The sequence below is a fragment of the Gymnoscopelus microlampas genome, assembly GCF_963454915.1.
Source record: "Gymnoscopelus microlampas genome assembly, chromosome: 19".
NCBI classification, from domain to species: domain Eukaryota; kingdom Metazoa; phylum Chordata; class Actinopteri; order Myctophiformes; family Myctophidae; genus Gymnoscopelus; species Gymnoscopelus microlampas.
In genome coordinates, this window is record NC_139956.1 from 24427760 (window position 1) to 24448746 (window position 20987).

The 20987-nt window shown below is 40.7% G+C and overlaps 2 protein-coding genes across 6 annotated transcripts in view; one reads left to right on the plus strand and one right to left on the minus strand.

The window, feature by feature from the left end:
• LOC311034959 (B-cell scaffold protein with ankyrin repeats-like) overlaps positions 1–8373 on the minus strand; it is a 31021-nt gene extending 22648 nt beyond the window's left edge. For both annotated transcript variants that reach the window (XM_084042996.1, XM_084042995.1), the window contains exons 1-5: positions 8339–8373; positions 6839–7234; positions 3024–3148; positions 2658–2796; positions 1707–1849 (exon numbers count right to left, since the gene is read on the minus strand). In XM_084042996.1, the coding sequence (XP_083899122.1) occupies positions 1707–1849; positions 2658–2796; positions 3024–3148; positions 6839–7234; positions 8339–8351 (816 nt within the window). In that variant the 5' untranslated portion in view covers positions 8352–8373. The remainder of the gene's footprint in view (positions 1–1706; positions 1850–2657; positions 2797–3023; positions 3149–6838; positions 7235–8338) is intronic.
• A 7162-nt stretch (positions 8374–15535) lies between these two features.
• LOC311034713 (protein phosphatase 3 catalytic subunit alpha) overlaps positions 15536–20987 on the plus strand; it is a 96513-nt gene continuing 91061 nt past the window's right edge. Inside the window, exon 1 of one of the 4 annotated variants that reach the window (XM_084042672.1) lies at positions 15536–15846. In XM_084042672.1, the coding sequence (XP_083898798.1) occupies positions 15774–15846 (73 nt within the window). In that variant the 5' untranslated portion in view covers positions 15536–15773. The remainder of the gene's footprint in view (positions 15847–20987) is intronic. The other 3 variants (XM_084042673.1, XM_084042674.1, XM_084042675.1) reach the window with 3 other exon arrangements.

Below are 20987 nucleotides of genomic sequence, written 5' to 3' on the forward strand. Positions count from 1 at the left end.
CCCCCCCACCGCCCCTCGAAAACCGGCGATCTGGAACGGAACGTCCAATCTGCTCAGTTCAAAGCTTATTGGATACGTGACTTTAAGGACATTAAGCACACAATGATACCTTTTCGGGTTACTTGAGTTTTCTAGGGGAGGCGAGATCTTAGTTGGGCAGGCGACCGCCTGTCCTGCCTCTACAGTGGGTACGCCACTACCCCCCACCCTGACAAGCACTTGGTATGTAGGAGTTGAAGCATTACATTTGACTCGGTTCCACAACTTCCACAGATAAATAGCTTATTTTCAAAAAGATTGCCTCTTTCTTATATTATTTGACAATTTGGCCAATGTTTGAGTTTGTATAGTATACTGTAGTTTGTTGATTACTTTTGATGTAGTTATGGTCCTTTCCCCCCCTTTTTTAGGTATTAAAAAGATCTTAAAGGAGGAGTTCACCCAAAAAATTACTTATTTTCTATCAATTACACACCCCATGAAGCCTTGATTTCATGGATTTATTTTGTATGTACAGTAAATATTAGGGCCGCAAATCAAACTTTTTTTTTTTCGACAATCGGTAATTTAATCAAATAATCAAATAATGAATCCTTATTTTGATGTCATACGTTATTTAGCCCATGGAGATGACCGTCAAGCACGCTAGTCTCCATATCCACAAGCAGCCATTTTTACTTTATTTTGATATAATAAGAGACAGACAGGTCAAGAGAGGGCTAAGGACATGCAAAGCGGATGTCCATTCCAAATCGTACTTGAGACTTAGTGATTATGTGGGACATGCATTATCCTGACAAATAATTGTGTGCCCAAATTTAACCTACATGTACCATCCTATACTTTTAGGTATGTGAATTAAATTATTATTCAGCTAATTAACTAACATGTAAACTTCAATTACAACTTAATAAGACACAGCTAATGCATTGGAAACCCCTTTGATTGTGGTATGGCTCCAATAAGGACCTGGAATCCCAATTCATTTGACAATCAAAACAGGCATAGAGCTCTCAGTCTAATGTTGCATAATAAAGTATGACAAACAACCACAAACAAATTGACTTTGCGCATTGTTAAAAAGCTTGTAAATTCAATTGTTGTGTAATGGGGATGGTTGAGTTTTAAATGTATCACTGCAAGTCATCAGTGTCATGTATTGGTAATTTAAAGTTGTAGCTCAAAGGATAACAACAACATTTTCTATTGTCTTCCATCCTCTTGGCAAGACGGGGCTTTGGCAATGGGAAGTGGGCAGCTCAAAGCTGCCTCATCAGCAAAATAAATCTAATCAGATTGAGTGTTCATGGCTGACTGGAGTCTCAAATGCTGCCATCTCTTCAGTTTCTGAGTGAAGATGGTAAACAGACCTTTGCATAAAGCCCCAGAAAGAATAGAAATAAGCTGATGCAATTTCTCTACTGTTTTCCCCACTTTCTTTTTTAACAATGTAGTGTGTGGACCAGTCATAAGCAGCACTGGGATAAACTTGTCAGTAATAAGATGGATAATGATGAGTAACATAGACACACTAAGGAGAAAGAAAGCTATTTTACCCTATTTCCCCCTTGTTTCTGTTCTATTCTATGAGATAGATAGATAGAAAGAACATTTATACAGTGGGGGCTATGGGGTCCATCCATACAGGAGCCTAATCATAGTCAATTTGCTATGACATTAAAAAGTTTGAAAAACCTCTTTCTTACCTGACACATGAAAATGACAGGGTCCGCTACCATCGTCAGAAGGTGTGCAACCTCTGTCATAACAGTGTAGTACTGCAAGTGTGCTTTCCTCACTTCAACTCCACCACAATACAGGGTCACGCTGACATTTCCTCTGGGAAAATCTGCGGTGGACAGAATCTCTGATTCAGAGGACTCATTTCCCCAATGGAATAATGATTCAAATCTGCCAATACTACCCTGATACTTTGTACACCTAAGTGAAAAAGACCATTGTAATAAGCATTCCCTTGCAATTATCTATGGCCAGGCTGAAGTGTGGGTGTGTGTGTGTGTGTGTGTGTGTGTGTGTGTGTGTGTGTGTGTGTCTGTCTGTCTGTCTGTCTGTCTGTCTGTCTGTCTGTCTGTCTGTCTGTCTGTCTGTCTGTCTGTCTGTCTGTCTGTCTGTCTGTCTGTCTGTCTGTCTGTCTGTCAGTCAGTCATGGAAACTGATCAGGAAGTCACTCAACCTCTTGACGTTTTGGGCTATAGTTCTTGAACCATAGGTCGTACAATCAAAAAAATCCCATGGATTACTTGGATCATGCAACTCCCCACTTAGGCCACACCTATTTCCGCTATTTTCTACCATTGAGCATCTTCTTCAAAACACACTTATTGCTACTCCAGATCTCTGGAGAGTCATGTTACAAATATGTACACTACAGTATCATATAGCGTTTTGATATTCCACACCGATTGGCTATAATTGGCTTCCAGATATTGCAGGAGGGGCCTATGTTACGAGGCTCCCTCGTAAAAGAGATCTTGTATTTCAATGGGATTGTTTAAAAAGAATTCCAAAAAGCATGAACAATGCAAAATGTTATCACCTTTTGAGGGGCCTCTACACAACGCAGAGCCAAAAGTAATTTCAAATGCGACAAGTGGTACTCTTTGTTGCAGAAACCAGATTTTCTTTTATTGCTGTACCTGGTGCATTGACACAGAGGGTCTGCTCATTCCAGTGGATAGGCTTCACTCTCACACTCTGACTCTCATCGCTGAACTGGACCTCTGCGTCAGCACTAGCTGCTGTATCTTTTAAAAGAATGAACACCTCAGCAGAACCCTGGGGAAGAAAAGAAAACACATTGTACTGTGTTCTACTCAGATTCCACGTGTACTTTTTCGAGATAGAGGACTATAGGGGTGCCATGCCATTTGACGGTCCATTGGTCCAAAGTACCATTGTTCCAACGGCCCCCCAATATAACTAAGCCTAACCCTAACCCTAGCTGTCAGAATAATGGTCTGTCGGACTAACAGCCCCCCTTAGGCACCAGGTCAGCATCTTACCCCGCAGGGAATTCTGTCAGGGATGACCACCATGTTGGATCTGACAGTGGTTGCTCCTGCACAGCTTTGTTGTTCCTGCTTTGCATGTGTTCCCGCTGGCCTGCTTGGCAAGGAATTGGCATTTCCTGTTGTGGATGATTTACACAAACAAGATGGAATTATGTCAGACAGAGTTTTTTTTTCAACATTATTCTTAGGGCATTTTTGCTTCTAATTAGTTTTTCAAAGCTTCTTGGAAAAACTATTTTAATGAGACTGTCTGTCTGTCTGTGTATACAGTATGAGGTTGTCTGTTTATAAAATGTGCAGATGCAGTTAGTTATTATGTAAGTAATATGCCTCGTTGGATAATACACAGCAAATCCAGAGTGTTCATTTAACTCTGACGGTGGACAAATTGACCCCTAATTACATTTGAGGCATTTCATTCAGAGTCACTTGGAGTGCTGTACATGCCATGAACTCTACTCAACCAACAACAGTGGTCAAGTAAATAGAAATCAGTTAACCACGTGAACCCTAGCATCCCTATGCTGGGCATGTCATAACAGACGAGCTCATAACGTTGTAGATTTTCGGCAAAGTAAAAAGGGTTTAAGTGCTACAAAGCAACTAGGATAGCTGGTAAACATCAAACCTAGCTTCTGTAAATGAAATGCTTCATAAATAACACGCTTGGAATCTGTGGACGGATAAATGTTTACATTGTCAGAGTTAAATGGCCACTCTGCGACATAGGTCCAGTGGTGTAAAGTAACTGAGTACATTTACTCAAGTACAATTTTGAGGTATTTTTACTTTCTTCAGTATTTCCAATTTTCAATACTTTTACTTCTACTCGACTACATCTCAGAGGCAAATATTGTACTTTTTACTCCACTACAATTATTTGACAGCTTTAGTTAGTAACCACTTCAGCCCTACTATATATATTTCGGCCATTTGAAAATAGCCGATCTACTGTACAAGCTCAAAATGCGTCGCAATGCGACATAGCAGTATTGATACTTTCACTTAAGTAAAACATGTGAGTACTTTTTTCCACCACTGGTCATGTGTCCGATTCAAACCCACGTCATGATGGTGTGCTCATGTGGTATGTGCACTTCTCTGTTTTCTTTATTCTTAAGTATAGTGTGGTGCCTAGTTATTCAGAATTGGAAGGTATTTTTTTTTACCTTGATTCTGGGAAATTGGTGTGGTTGGAAGGTTTCAGCATAAATTTTGGCCTGTCACAAAATGTTTAAAGAGTGGTTACCGGTGGCTATAGGGATACGCCACTGTGTTGGAGGCGTGACAACACAAAGAGAGACTGTAATAGTGTATAATTTCAACTCCCATTCTACTGCACAGAACCAATATTATTTTCTTAGTTCTATCAGGAAGAGACTGTTTCAACATGGTTCCGTATTCCTCAGAACCATGGAACCATGGTGGACAAAGTACTCAACCGCAGTACTTGAGTCAAAGTATAAATACTCCTGTTCAAATATTACTCAGTTACAAGTAGTACAATTTTTACTTGAGCTAAAGTATTGGAGTACTTCAGTATTCAAAAGTACAAAATAAATTACAATGTGCATTTTGTTATTGATATCAATGCATTGCTGTATTGAATGTTTACATTTTCCCCCAAAAATCTAAGATTTTCCTGAAAATTACGTTTTTTAATTCATACTCCACAAAAGATTTCCCTTCTTAGAAATGTAGTTGAGTCAAGAGTACAGTATTTGTCTTTGACATGTAGTGGAGTTAAAGTCACTATTACTAAAGTATCCAAAAATACAAATAATCAAGTAAAATACAGGTACTCAAGTACAGCACTCAAGTAAATGTACTTTGTTACTGGCCACCACTGACCATGAGTGACTTCACTCCTAACCGCTACGTGACAGGGCTCCGTTTTGTGTTATCGGGATTGTTTCAAAGAGTGATTCAAAGATTTCTCGTGTCACAACCAGATGTTTCTGCAGAGTTTGGCAAAAAAGAAGAAGAAGGAAAAAAAGCAGCAGGAAACATTTGTCAAATTAATGATTGGAGTCACAAATTCCAATATTTTCCAGAACAATAACCTAACTTGCAATCACCTATTAAGACATTTGACATTTAAACATCCCGCCGTTATCACTGTGTTACCAGTATTTTCTCGGACATCACCTTTTTTTGTTTGTGTGGCAATTGTTGCAATGCAACCATGCCACTTAGGCCAAACTAGCTCCTGTCAAAGACCTGTCTGACTAGCCTACAAAACAAATAAACAGACAGACAAAGCAACTAAATGAACATAGAAACCAACAGAACAAACTATCATTTTAGAGAGTGAGAAATATTTCATTCGTTCTTCGACAATTTGCTACTGCAATGCTCACAATTTGGATGTTTACTCGTGACCCATAAAAACAGGTTGTGTCCCTCACGGCCCTTTGTTTGGGAAACACTGGCATAGAGAAGATAGTGACTAAATACTGAGTCTCATTAGTTATTAGTGAAGGGTCATCTGGATTTGCATGGTAAGAGATTACTGATCTCTTGTGACGACAAGGAAACTTTAGTCATTTGCATGAGATGGTCCCCAACACACACCGCATAATCCTAATTTTTATTCATCTGTGTTGTTTTATACAAATATCTCAATAAGGAAAAACAGAGAGCCCTCGGCAGCTGGTACTAAAATAATACATTAATTGTTGGTCTTTTGCCGCATGCCATGCAGTTGTCAAACTCTTAAAGCGAAAATAAGGGACAATTTAGATGCACCAAAGTTCATTTACAGCAGCACAAATAGAACCACGTTTCGACCTTGCGGTCTTCTTCAGGTTAATTAACCTGAAGAAGACCAGCAGTTTGGCTCCGGACCAAAGGCGGAGCATGTGTGTTATTTTCTCTCCCAGCTGTTCTTAGGGGAATTGAAACAGATACTGAGGATTTACTTTTTCCAGCTCATATATCCATGACAAGTTGACAACAACGAGGCCAGCCACAAACCCGTCCGAGGGACTTCCTGCTTTTCTTGCTTTTTTTGCAAGTCAAAATCGCAAGGCACACTGTATTCTTATACATGCGATGTGACGTGTTGTGAGATTGTAGATCTGCATTTTTCGCTCCAAAAAAAAAAGTCTATTAAAAATTACGATGTACCCAACGATGTGCCCAAAATAGGGACGCCAGGTTGTTTTTTAGGTATATAATGTGCCTCTGTATTGGTAAATACTTGTAAGTACGTAATTACGTACAAATTAGTACTAATGTACTTCATCAAAAAGATATTCATAATTTATTTATAAAGCTATTGTATATATTGTATAATGCAATGATAATATGTGGTTGTCACAAAATCCCAAGGCACACCTGGATTTGTCTCATGGCACACCAGTGTGTCTCGGCACATTGTTTGGCAAACAGTGATCTAGAGTGGAATTATCCAATCTGTTTAACCACTTAAACCCCAGCATCCGTATTTTGGGGAAAGCTTTCGCAGAAAATAGCAGATCGGCTATTTTCTGCAAAAGCTTTCCCCACAATAACAGAAAACAGAAAAGACACTAGTATAGACAGAGGCCTGAGGGACTCACTTCGGTCAAGCATGTAGGGTTTAAGTGGTTAAGTTCTCTGTTCTACCATGTTGACCGCTGGTGTTGACTGACATAAGGCTGCATAAGACTGACCTTCAGTGCCCTTGATTGACATGAGAAAGGCTGATGTAAACCACATGGTGTTTCATTTGGCCTTTTCCAAGAATGCAACAGAGAGCTATCCCATGAACCACTCACTGTGGCTGGTGGGTCGCCGGATCAAGAATGCGACGGTTCCGTTACCTTTCTTGACAATATCCGTCACAGCGGACAGGTAGTCGTGAGCGTCCTGTTCACTGGAGATCTGCAGGCACTCGTCGCCCTGCAGGGGCACCAGCTCCAGCAGGGGCGCCAGGCTTTCCACGCCACACAGGAGCACCACCACGCGAGCCGCCGGGCTCAACACGCGGGAGAGGAAGAAGCGCCGGAGCGGGCATAAGCCCTCCAGCATGCCTCTGGACAGGATCAGGAGCTTGCACTTATACTGGGCCAGACTCAGGAAGTCTTCCCTCCGGCTGGACACTGTGGCGATGTCATAGCAGCAGATTCCACCCTCGTGGATGGGGCCGGAGAAGATGGAGCGCAGATATGTGGCCCACTGCTCCGCCTCTGTCTCGTAGACGATGAGCAGGTCCTCTGCTGTGAAGAACCAATGTTTTGGATGAAATAGCAAAATGTAATGAATGCTCACCACTCCTGGAGTAAAGCTACCGCCTAGGTGCCCTTGAGCAAGGCACATAACCCCCCCCCCCACAAATGCTTTAAAAGAGCTGTGCTTGAGGCTGTAGAGCTCCTGTTTATATTGGCAAAATCTCAGGTATGCATGTGTGTAACTGTGCGTGAGTCTGAAAAGAATTGTTAGAGTATAAAAGAGCGATTTTACAAAGATGAATAAATGTTACAAAATTAACCTACAAGTTCAAAATTAATATCTATACATCAGGAACATTAGATTCTGTTGTCATAGCAGCACAGGTACAGTATGTGATACAGGTATGAGTAGAGAAGTACAGAGAAGTAGTAACGCAAGTAACAAAAAAAGGGTAACAATATAAAATACAGTATAAAGATGTCTATTCCGACCTTGCTTTCTGCACCTGGGCTGGTCAGGTAGTGTATAGGACACCAATAGGTGGAAATAGAGACGATTTGCAAAATTGATATTTGTATTTTAGTCACCAACAATAACAGCATTAGGGCATTATCAGGAAAGCTTATTCTCCAAGAGTCATTTAAGCTGTTGAAGTTGAAGCAGACTGCCCCACTACTGACCCATATAATGGTTGAATTATAACTAACTTCATAATCACACATCAAGATAGATCCTATCTTTACATGATAGGCATATTAAACCTGCTGAAATATTGACTCATAATCAAAGGTATTATGGCATTTTCCCCTCACTATAGATAAACAAATTATGAATTTTGTTCAGTTACTTTTTCATTTGACATTGCTTGATGATTAATATATTAGATTAGATATTAGGAGAATAGATGGTGAACATGAGATTTTAAGTTTTTGTTAAAAACCAAGAATACTATCATGTAATTATTTAAAGACATTGCAAGATTAAAACTCCTCACCACACAGATGTTGGTGTCAATATTTACATGCAACATTTTAAAGCTGCAAGACATATCATACTGTATGAAAGCAGCTAATCTTAATCCATTAGATTAGATATAAATGTTACGAAAGCGGTAAAGTTTATTGAGTTAAACTTAAAATTGATTTACTTACCTATGTGACTCATGTTGCCAGTGCCGCTCTTCTTACTGCACAGTGATATGGAAAACAGTGCTACTATTGTCCTTGGCGTGGGGATGATAAGAGGGAGTTTCCTGCTGCCAGATGAGAGGAATCCAATCTCTCACGCCACATGGAAAAATGGCAACCCGGTCTGGACCGCTGGCGTAGCGGTCCAGGCACCTAGACTCTAAAGTAGCCTGACAGTACCTCGCGGGTTCGAGGCCTTTCTGCATGTCATCCACCATCTCTCTCCCCATTTCCTGTCAGCCTACTATCCTATCCTTTCAATAAAGGCATAAAAGCCAAAAAGCCCCATATGAAAAGAGTTTGTGGCAGGGACCCCCAGAAGAGAGGATTTATGTTTACAAAAATTCTAAGTGATCCCAAACAAAATGTACGTTTTTCTAAAATTGCAGATCTACAAGCTCACAACATGAGCTTGTAGATTGGCTATTTTTGAATATCCTGCTGTAAGTGCAAAATAGGGTTAATGTGGTTACACTGATTGTGATGCTATATTTACTCATTTTAATGGGGACCCCCTGGGACCCCTTCAAGAACACCAACATACTTTTCTGATAAGAATAATAATAAAGATAATAAAAAATAATATAGAAATAATACATATATCTGAAGGAATCAGTCTGTCTTTACTTGCCCTATTTCAACTAGAAATACTGCATTGTGCTATCACATTGTGCTATATAGTATATACTAGTGAATGAAGAGACATTGAAGGAATTTAATGAACATGTTTTGTCAAGTCAGTGACCTTGACCTTTGGCCTTTGACGACCTACTTCAGTTCATCCTTGAGATCAAGTGGACGTTTGTGCCAAATGTCATGAAATTCCCTCAAGGCATTCCTGAGATATCGTGTTCAGGTTTTAGGGTTAGGCGGGCAGAGGGAACGGACGGACGGCTGCGGAATAAAAATAGCACAAAATAGCCGATCTACTGGCTCACAATGAGTCACATTGAGTAGTGAGCTTGTAGACCGGCTATTTTCACTCTTGTCTAAAATGTATGAAAATAATTCAGAGATTTTGAATATGTTTGTGACCAGGTGACCATGAGGGGAAAATTGTGTCTTTCTTGGGCACCAACATCACAAAAACACAGCATTTGACACAATGTTAGAGAGTTGCTTCACATAAAAACATCTTAAACGTAAAAGAGGCATTTTACTATACACGTATACATATTATTTGCAACATGACGACGGCTTAAAAAATAAACTAACATTTACAGTAAAGTGCAACAGTGCTGATTGCTAAAGTGCTTCTGTATTTATTGCTCTTTGTTGCTTATTTCATTGACTATCTGATTGTACAGTACATGGCTTCATAGCTGTTTTGTGCATGCTGGCAAGACTGCTTTTCAGTTGAACTGTTAGGTTGCCAAACCAATTTCTAATTCCAAATCAAATGATGCTCTAGGATTGCCTGTTAGAACATCATCAGCATGATCTGCGCCGCATACTGGCTGCCTAATCGCCTTAAAAAGTAAAGTCTATGCTGCAGTCTATTGCACAGGCTATCAATGTGTCAAAGACGGTTGTCTAGATAGATGGATAGATACTGTAGATAGATAGATAGCAATATAGCTAGATACTGTAGATATACAGACAGACAGACAGACAGACAGATCTTTATTATTCCAGAGGGAAATTCACTTGTCATAGCAGCACTGCAGTAAGGATTAAAAACAAAGATACAGAGGTGTAGACCTAAGTATGTATGCAAGGACATCTGAATGATTGGCTGGTTTCTGATGACCACTGGCTCATGGTCAGTCTCTTATTGTCTTGGGTCAAGGACCATCTCCTGTGTTTTGGTGACGTTTAGAATGAGATGGTTGTTGTCACATCACTTGATGTAGATTTCTCATTGTGGCACACAGAAGAGTCCATGTCCTTGTGTAGAAGACACAACATTACAGTATCATCAGCTAATATTATAATTAATGAATAGGGTTTACTTTCCTGCATTCATTAGTGTTCAATGTAAAGTGTATAGGAATAGGTGATACCACACAACCTTGTGAGACCCCTGAATTGCTGTGTTTGCAGTGTCCCGTTGATCTTCACTTGCTGTGTTAGTTAAAAAAGAATACAACTATTTAACCAACGGTAGTGTTAATATTCAAAAAAAGAAGTCTCTCGAAAAGAAGTACATGAATTGGTGGTTGCACAGTAATAGATGCTGAACTAAATGTTATAATTAGAATTGGAGCATTTGCTCTTGCGTTCTCAAGGTGCTTAAAGATAATTGAGGATGGCATCTTCAGCGCTGCACTTATGCTTGAAAGCAAATTGACATATCTAACATTGGGTCACATTCCTTCTTGCTATACAAAAATATTATTCATTGCGGCACAGGGCTTTGTATGCACTGGTGTTATGATTGACATAGAGCTGCATTATACATCTTGAAAATATTCAATTTACATTTCTTGGTGCAATAGTAATCTGAATAAGTCATTATTCTCAGTCTCTCCATTCCCAGGCACTATCCATAACCACATAAGCCCTATTTTATGATTTGTCGTATGATGGTTAGGGTCACGCGGAGAAAATAGCCTATCTACAAGCTCACATGACGTCGCATCATGATGCGGATTAGTGAGCTTGTAGTTTGGCTGTTTTTGCTATTTTTGAACAATTCTGACATTTTTTTTAAATTCTTGCCAATTATTTGAACATTTCTGACTGAAGTGGTTAAACTCCTGCCTGACCCAATATCCTTTAGATGAGCCAACCCTTGTGACTATTTTGTCATGAAATGTTAAAATATCGACTTTGTTGTTTTAATGATAATAGCATGATTGACCTGGGGGCGACCGTGAATTCTGTGACTGGGAAGGCTTACCAGGCGAATAACTGTCAGATGGTTAGGGCACATACTGACTAGCACACAATGCCCTCTTCAGCATGCCCCCGGTTTGATCCCCAGCTGACCAGACTGTTTGTTTGTGTGTTGTTCCCCTGCTTTCTGTCCATCTTTGCTGTCGCTATCAAAATAAAGCTCCAGGGGGTCCCCAGCTAAATTTGTGAATACAGCATCAGAATCATTTGAACCATTTCATCCATTTATAGGTTGGCTATTCAAAAATATCAGAAGTGACGCTCTGTGAGCTTGTACATCTGCTATTTTTGAAATATTTTGAAAAACCTCGAAAATGTTTGGAATTCTTTGCACAAATCTTCTCTGCTGTGGGTCCTTGGCACGAAACATTTTCAGATGGGGGTCCAAAGTGAAATACATATCAATTTGGGGGTGCTTGACCCAAGAACGTTGAAGAACCACTGAAATACAGCATATATATTATGCATATCTATTTCTGATTGACAGATCAAATGACTTTCTGTGGTCTGTTGTAAGGAAGAGTTCACTGTGAACCACAAGCTGTCACAAGGCTTATTGCCTTTAATGAAGTGTACAGTATGTGATGATTGATCACTGTTGATCCTGCCTTTTGTACATAATGATGTTGGTTCCATTTGTCAACATATTATGCCTGAAGAAGGTCCTTGACGGAAACCACTTAAACCGTGCAACGCGTTGCAACACAATGCAACTTGTAGCTTGTATCTGCTATTTTTGGTTGAATTTTTGTGCTCCTGCTGAATGTTACTCAATTTTTGCTAAATGTTTGCCTATTATGACTGAATAGAGATGCTACTGTAGGGTTCAAGTGGTTAAACCTTTAATGAGTAAGTGAAGATAGTGTGTGCGTGTCCATGAATCCACCAAAGCACTTGATGTGAAAGAGTACGCAATTTTGGAAAGATCTATATTCCTGATATTTATTCACACTGAATTTAGATATAAAAGGTATTTTCTATTTTTTTGCAGCCATTTTCATATATTTATAAAAATGCGAAATACACTGTATACTTCTTTACTGGAGGGGTTCTCTGTATTAAATACAGTACAGTATTTTCACTCCTACTGGAAAAAGGGGGTTCTGTATAATATAAGCTTAATGATGCCGGAGGTAACTGACAAATGGCGGTGAGGTTATCAGAAATGTGTTTGCTTAACCACATGAGAGACTGTCTCTGTGACTGAACCAGAATGTTATGCAAATCTGCAGAGCAGAGCACACCAAATCCATGTTTAACCGAATGGGCTGTGCGATGTGGCAATACCACAGATCAGGGATGGATAGCTACATCGAAGCCCGAGGGAGCGAGGGTGTGGGATGTTCTAGGGAGCTAAGTAGGCATCCTTACAGTCACTTATGGAGAGAAATGTTCGACGCCATTAAAGTGACTTCACCTGACAAACGACTGAGAATCCTACCCAGGCCAGTGTCTCACTAATGGCAGTTGTCTGTGAGAGAGAAAAGAAAGTAGGGGGGACCTGAAATGCACTGTGGAAAATGAGCAGGTGAGAAAGTTGAAGTCTGCTCCACTGTGCAAAGCATTGTCATTATCGCTTGTGTCAGGAGAGCGACTAGACCCCCCTTTCAAGCCACTGTGTACCTGGTGACTCACCAGTTCCAAGAATTAATTTGTGTGGATGCATAGATGTTCCACACTGCTACACACATGCACAGCACAAGTGCATGTACTGTACACAGAAACAACGCGCACATATGCATGCACGCACGTACGCGCACACGCACGCACGCACGCACGCACGCACGCACGCACGCACGCACGCACGCACGCACGCACGCACGCACGCACGCACGCACGCACGCACGCACGCACGCACGCACGCACGCACGCACGCACGCACGCACGCACGCACGCACGCACGCACGCACGCACGCACGCACGCACGCACGCACGCACGCACGCACGCACGCACGCACGCACGCACGCACGCACGCACGCACGCACGCACGCACGCACGCACGCACGCACGCACGCACGCACGCACGCACGCACGCACGCACGCACGCACGCACGCACGCACACACACACACACACACACACACACACACACACACACACACACACACACACACACACACACACACACACACACACACACACACACACACACACACACACACACACACACACACACACACACACACACACACACACACACACACACACACACACACACACACACACACACACACACACACACACACACACACACACACACACACACACACAAATAAGTGCCCAGACTGTATATTCCCAAATGTGCTCTTGTCTATGATAGCAGCTATAAAACCCTTGTGAAACAGGTTCTCTGGTAATTACATGTAGACAGCTGCAGGAAACATCATCTGTACTGTAGAAAGTGTCACTCTCACCAACTCACTTTCTTCCATGGCATGGCTCCTCCTCCTCAGAGATAAGTAAATGATAATGGGACAATGAGTGTACTTTAGATGATATGACGTGAGCTGAGATGTGCCTAAAGCCCTAAACATAGACCTCATTTGTTTGTTCTTGTGGCTAATTTATCATTTATAAGACCTTTGGGTCAATCTCTTCTAATAGAATTACATTTAGTTTAATACATTTTATTATATTAGTGCCAAATCACAAGTTGTCTCAAGACACTTTACATATAGAGCAGAGATTCGACATTGTAGAGATTCGACATTGTCCCACGCTGAGCAAGCAACTTTTGCAACAGTGGCAACGAAAACCTCCCTTTTAACTGGAAGAAACATCAGGCAGGGGGAGAGAGAATACAAAAAAACTCCCAGAGATGTATATACTGTATGTATAACATACGTACATATATATTTTCTTTAATTAAGACTTTGAAAAAATAATGTTCTCCCTTTTCAATTCATTATGCTCAATGCACTGTGTCCAGTATAGGCCTATCAATTTACACCCACATAAAATACTTGACTGATCATCAAAAAAGAAATGCAGCAATAGGCAAGGTAGGTGAATATCTGTAACATTAGACGACTGTTTTGTTTGCAACAAATGCTGCAACAGTATTGGTCTCCCTTGGCATGTAAAACTGTGAGTGATTGTGGGTGCGTGGTGCTAGGCCAGGGGGCTTCAGTATAGAAGTACCCTGGGGAGTCTTTAATCTGGGCCTGAGCAGGCCTTTGCAAACCACATTCTCACTACACATTATTTGTGAAGCCATTTGCCCCCTGGCCCTCATTTTGGCTCATATGCAATTCCAATGACATACCAGCATGGGACACAGAATTTGGATTATTTTTTCCTTCTCTTTTGTAGCTAATAGCTCTATTCAACAATGGATGATGATTTTTTTCTTTCTTTCTTTCTGCTGCCAGCCAGCCAGTCACACACACACAGTAGAGCTGGATATACTGGACTTCATAATTTATTCATACAAACACTAGATTGACACAGAAATAGTCCCAGAAATAGTCCTTTGATGAAAATGCATGTAAAAAGCTTGAGCTACTGCCCTTCTCACCGTCAGCCAATGGGAAAGCGGTCCAGGAGTTTGGGGGCGTGTTGTAGCAGCTGCAAGGCTTGGTTGCGCACTGCGTTGCAGTTAGTGTTGCCATGTCCGCTTATTATAAGCGACTTTGGGCTTGTTTTTCTGTAAAGTTGCTTGTAAATTTGGTAGTTTGCGGGTTGCGTTTTTTTGGGCTTGTTTCTAAAGTTTATTTTCTTGATTGGGCTTGCTTACAATTTTTTTTTAATTATTATTTTAACCAGTGGTTCTCAAATATTTTTATTTCATGGTTTGGACCCCCAAATTAATATGTAGGCTATTTAACAAACCCAACCCCCATCTGAAAATGTTTTGTGCCAGGGAGCCCGGTACCATATCTTGTTGTTAGAATGTTTCAAAAAATCTTTCAATTAGGGTTAGTTATATAGGTTATGTTATTTCAAGATTTTTTTGAAAATAGCAGATCATACATTGAGCTCAACGTGTCACATCAGTTGTAGATCTGCTATTTTCAAATAACCGAACTATAGGTTTAAGTATAGGTTTAACACAGGACTAGCTATAGTGCTTTCTTGGCTTTAATCCTTTTTAGCATCTATTTGTAAAGAACTGTACTTTCTGTGCGTTTTTTTTGCAAACTGCTAAATAAAGTATTCAATCAATCAATCAATCAATCAATCAATCAATATAGGGTTAAGAGTGCTCATGTGGCCAAATAGTCACTTCTTCTGGGCTTGTTTTCATAGACCAGGCTGCTTATTTCTCTCGCACAACCAGGCAACGCTGGTTGGTTGCAGACCAGAAGTAACTTGATACAGTGTAACAGTAAATCAGACTAGAGAGCTGCTACACTGTAGCCACTATAGCACTGAAACTGTAGCCCTGTTGCAACCCTGTATTTCTGGCAGAGTGATCGGACTGGAGCCACTAAAGTGACGAGATCACCAAGATAAAGAGATCACCAGGATAAAAGACTTGAGTTGTTCAGGACAAGAGGATCATTTTATCAGACATAAATTTCTTGTAGATCTCCAATAATATAAAATTATCACACTGGAAATGTCCGAAACAAGCGAAAACAAGCCGAATGATGATGAGCCGAAGTTGTCTACGACGGATAGGGTGGTGAAATGTAAGTTGATAAAAAAAAATGTGCATGCCATACAATAACAGACAGACAAATACAGAGAAACACAGACAGACATGTTTCTGGACACAGAAAGAAGAGGCAGATTTTCGTTATTGTCGTAGCACAGATACTAGAAATAATTCACACACAGGCTGGTGTAGGAAGGAGGGTGGCGGTGTTGCCATGTCCGCTTATTATAAGCAACTTTGGACTTGTTTTTCTGTGAAGTTGCTGGAAAATATTGGTGGTTGCCTTTTTTTGGGGGCTTGTGTCTAAACTGTAGTTGCTTATTTTGGGCTTGTTTCCTAAATGTTGTTTAAGCCAGTGGTTCTCAAACATTTTCAAGTCGAGGACCCCCCAGATTAATGTATTTGTCTGCAGATCCCCCCATCTGAAAATATTTTATGACATGGACCCACATACAAGATTTGTGGGGTTGAGATGTTTCAAAAAATGTTCCATATTTTTCACATTTTCTTCAAGATTTAAAAATAAATAAATAGCAGATCTACAAGTGTTGTGAGCTTATAGATGTATAGATTTTCTGGGCTCAGGTAGCTTAGTCGCTTCTTTTGGGCTTGTTTTCATTGACCTGGTTGCTTGTTTCACTCGCAAACCCTGGCAACACTGCCCTGAAGTAGGAAGTAACAACTCCAGTTGTAGGCAAAGAGAGCTACATTTTTACTTTCAAATGTGTAAAAGAATAATAGAATACCTGCTTATAGTTGCGTATATAGGCTACACTGGCTTTATATCGGCATGTTATTGTCAATAACTGGGCGAATAATACACAGATTACACACAGCATGCCAGTTTGCATGAGCAATTCCATGTTGATCAAGGTGCTGCTCAAAGAAAGCAATGTATTTATGCAGGGTTATTATTGCACAACCCTTGCATTTCAACCCAAGGGCGTTTTTTTTCTCCCCCTATTTTGCATGCATTGGCAAAACAGTTTGGCTTTGGCTTTTTATTATTGTCACTCATTGATTGCTTGATTGAATACTTTATTAACAGCACAAAAAAAGAAGCACAGAGGTACAGTTCAATACAAAAGGATGCTAAAAGGATAAACCCAAGAAAGCTTTTTGATTGATTTAATACTTTATTAAGCAGTTTGCAAAAAAAAAAAGCACAGAAAATACAGTTATATACAAAGGGATGCTAAAAAAAGATGAAACCCAAGAAAGCACTATGGCTTGTTTCCATTGGGGTCCTGTGTATTCAATTCATCGAAACATTTAAAGACAATTGCGTACTACTACATTTCATTATATTGCATGATTGACTTTTCATTTCATATGCACAGTAGTAATGTGAGGTCTGTCTCCCTGTCTCTCTCTCCTTGGCTTTTGTGTGTTTATAGGACCAGCATTCCACCTTAGCAGTGTTCCATACAAATGCAGTAATCAGGCAGACCTTCCTCCTCCTACTACACAGTGAATTAGAAAGTCTAGTGACTAGACTCTAGTCCAGTGGTCCTGAACTTATTCAGGCCGCGAACCCCCAAAATAACTGGGGACCCCCCCCCCTCCCGGCGAACCCCCAAAATAACTGGGGACCCCCCTCCCTGACAAGCACTTTGAATTGTAGGTGTTGAGGCTTGACATTTAGTTTGACTCTGTCCCACAGATTAATATTGTGTTGTGAGGCGTTGTGAGCTTATCAGCTATTTGCAAAATGTTTGACCAGTTTTTATAGTATAGTTTGATAGATAGTTTTGTTTTAGGTATTAAAAGGCTTAAATTGTCTCTTCACTGTCATCTGCCCCCCCCCCCCCCCCCCCTGAGGGTCCAGTGGTCCTCGAAATGTGGTCTGGGGGCTCCCAGGGGGTCCCCCAGCAAAATGAGTTAAAATAGCATCACAATCAGTCTAACCACCAACCCTATTTTACACTAGCCTATCTTCAAGCTGACGATAGGACGGGTTGTGAGCATGTTGATCTATTTTTGAAAAATCTTTTAGAATTTATTTTTTAAATACAGATCTTCTCTTCTGGCAGTCCCTGTCACAAAATGTTTTCAGATGGGGTGGGGGGTGGGGGGGGGGGCGGGGTCTGTGTGGCCTAATATCAATTTGGCGGTCCTTGACATGAAAAAGTTTGAGGACCACTTCTCTAGTCTACATAGATTTGATGTCACTTGATGGCTCCTGTGTTACTTGTTGTCTGTTCAGACAGCATTCCACTCAAGTTGCAGCATCAAGCCCCCTCACATTTTCTCTTCTGTTGTGCAAGAATGTGATTCCTTTGTGGCATCCTGGGTTATTTATATACTTTTGTTTTTGAACATCTCTGTGCTGGGGTGTTTATTGTCCTTTGGATCCAGCACAGGTTTGAAAGATCCATTTTCTCTCTATTGCATGCCTATGCCTATGCAAAGGAGTACAGGCGGCAAAGACAGGCAGCGAGTTGCTGAGTAATGTTATTCTGGCTGACTGGGTGAAGATAAATGAATGTTAGCAGGGTTCAACCAGTAGAAATGATTGAATCATCATCCACCAGTAGAAAATGACCGCATCATCAGTGACCATTGAACATTAAGACATTGAGAGAGAGAGAAAGAGCAAGAGAGTCGGGAGGAAAGTCAACATCACAATGTTCAGATGACCATGTCTCGAATGGTACACTGTTCAGGGCAGTCGATTGAAAATAAAGCCATGGGCGCTTGCAGGCTAAGGTCTATTACAAATATAGTTCCACTCCGCTAGTCTCTTGGGCATTGCCTGCAACATTTCAGGAGGTAAAACATTGCCTAAATTAAAAGAATGGCAACCTGCAACCTTTCTCGGCAAGCAGAGAGTGCAAACAGCCGTATCGAGGCTACGTTTTGCTGTGGAAATGGGGGTCAAGCCATGTCTAGGATGCTTTTGCAATGAATATTTCAAACCCGCCTCCCAGCCCCTAGCAAGTTGATGGGTGATGAAAAATACATGACAAATATAGGTTTTGAAAAGATTTACCGATATCACTGGTTGCCCTGGTTAGGCTATTAAGCTACGCTTCCCTTTGTGATGTGGATGAATAGGAGGTCCATGCTACATTATTGCACCTCTCAGTACCACATTTGTTTAGGGTTGCAACAGTTGATTGAAGTAATCTAATATATTTAAGCAATATTTTTTCCCCCCCTGATAATTGATAATTTAATAAAATGATCGATTGATACTCTGTAACAATTTTGGGCATGTCATTATAGGCGAAAAGTAGAAAAATGTCATGGTGAAAATAGCTGATCTACAAGCTCACAACGTGTCGCAGAACACCACATTGTGACCTTGTAGCTCTGCTATTTTCATTATTTTTGCACAACACCGTTGTGCGACTAAGTATAAAATACAATTTTATCGATAATCGATTAGTTGTTATATCAAAACATAAACATTTTTTATATATTTGTATAAATATTAAAAAACACTTTTTGCACTGTTATTCGAGACAATAATCGATTGTTGCACCCTACATTTGTCCTTTTTTTTTGTCTACTTGTATCTAAATCCTACTACTGACGCACTGGTTGCTAGCCCAGTCTGTTAATGACACACTTTCACTTCAAGCAGAAACAGAGTGGTCAATCAGAGACCTTTGATTTTCCCTGTTAACCACATATAATTGATCATCGGTCATTTCAGATGGGTGAGTCAGGAAATTTCAAAGGCCAGGTTTTTTTGACGGCCCTGCTCTTCAAACAGGCGTTTTTGATCGTCCGTCAAGTAATTTCCCCCATGATTAATTCATGCAACATCATTGTTTTGGCCATGTGTCAGTCCTATTGTGACAACACAGAGTCGTATACATAGCACATCTCCAAAATAACTGGAGGCTACATTATGTGTGAAGTCATTTGTTGTCGGGGGGGGCCCAGTTCATCATGCTGCAGGCTGTCAGTCCAATTTATCACGAGTGGTTTGCATCCACCTGTTCTCCAAATGCACTATCACGACGTTCCCGAGAAGGCACTGTGCCGTTGTAATTGCTCATATAGTTTAATCTGTTGAGACAGGAGCACAGGGTTTTTTTTCATCTTGTCCTCCTGATCCTACTATACGGGGATAAACATTAAAAACACTCCCTGCTCTATAGCCATGAATTTGAACGGATATTAACCATTAATCCAATGGTTGGTTTGTCAGCTGCTTAGTATTACCATTTACTTCAACAGATGGAATGTTGTATGTGACCATCACGTTATAGAATTTAATCTTCCATTGCCCTGCTTGGTTATATAAGGGTTATAAAAGTGCTTTTAATCACATTAATATCATATACATGAAATGGCCACAGCAGCTAGTGCCCTACAAAGCAAAACGAGGTTAGTAATGGTGTGTCTTTTTTTCCGACACCACCAGGCGAGAGGCGCGGCCTCTGTGCTCCCCGACAGTGAGCTGGGGCCTTTCCTCTGGCCGGGAATGGATAACATCTGACATTTGACTTTTGAGGAGAGGCCCCCACACTCAGACGTGCATAGAGGGGGGTTCGCAATGCTGGCCACTGATCCCAGCTGGATGGCAGAGTCATTTATAGAACGGAACATTAAGTAATGCCACATACTTCATCGTGGCTTTATTTGTGTAATCACCTCCATAGTGTTGCGCTTTATGCTACCATGGTGGTGTGTGTTTGTGGTTATCACTATTTGTATGAATCACTACGATGTGACACGCCGAGGGTACCAATGTGGGAAAAGGAACCTTTCTTGTGTAATGTGCTAATTGTATCGTTACGGTTTCCCCAGGGTATGTCCTTGTCATGTTGTTTCGTTACTGTGAGTGAGTTGGCTTATCAGCGTACATATACAGCAAACATTGTCTGCTGTTCTTGTGATTCAATCCTTTGTTCTGTCTCACAGTGCCACTAATAAAGACACAACTTATGTCTCTCTCATCCCTGATAGGAAAAGAATGATGCTAAATCAGAAGATATCGCAGTTTCTTCTTGCAGTTTTCTGTCTTTTTTTGTTTTGTTTGTTTTTTCATATTTAGTTGAAACAATGTCATCAAACCTGTCAGGGGGAATGGATATTGTGTAAACCGTGGTCATGTGTTTTTTTTTTACTTCACAGATATTTTGCGTGCAAGTTGTTCTGAGAGGGCAAAAAAAAACAACATTTCCACAAAAAGGGACTGGCTTTTCATTCTGGACTGTT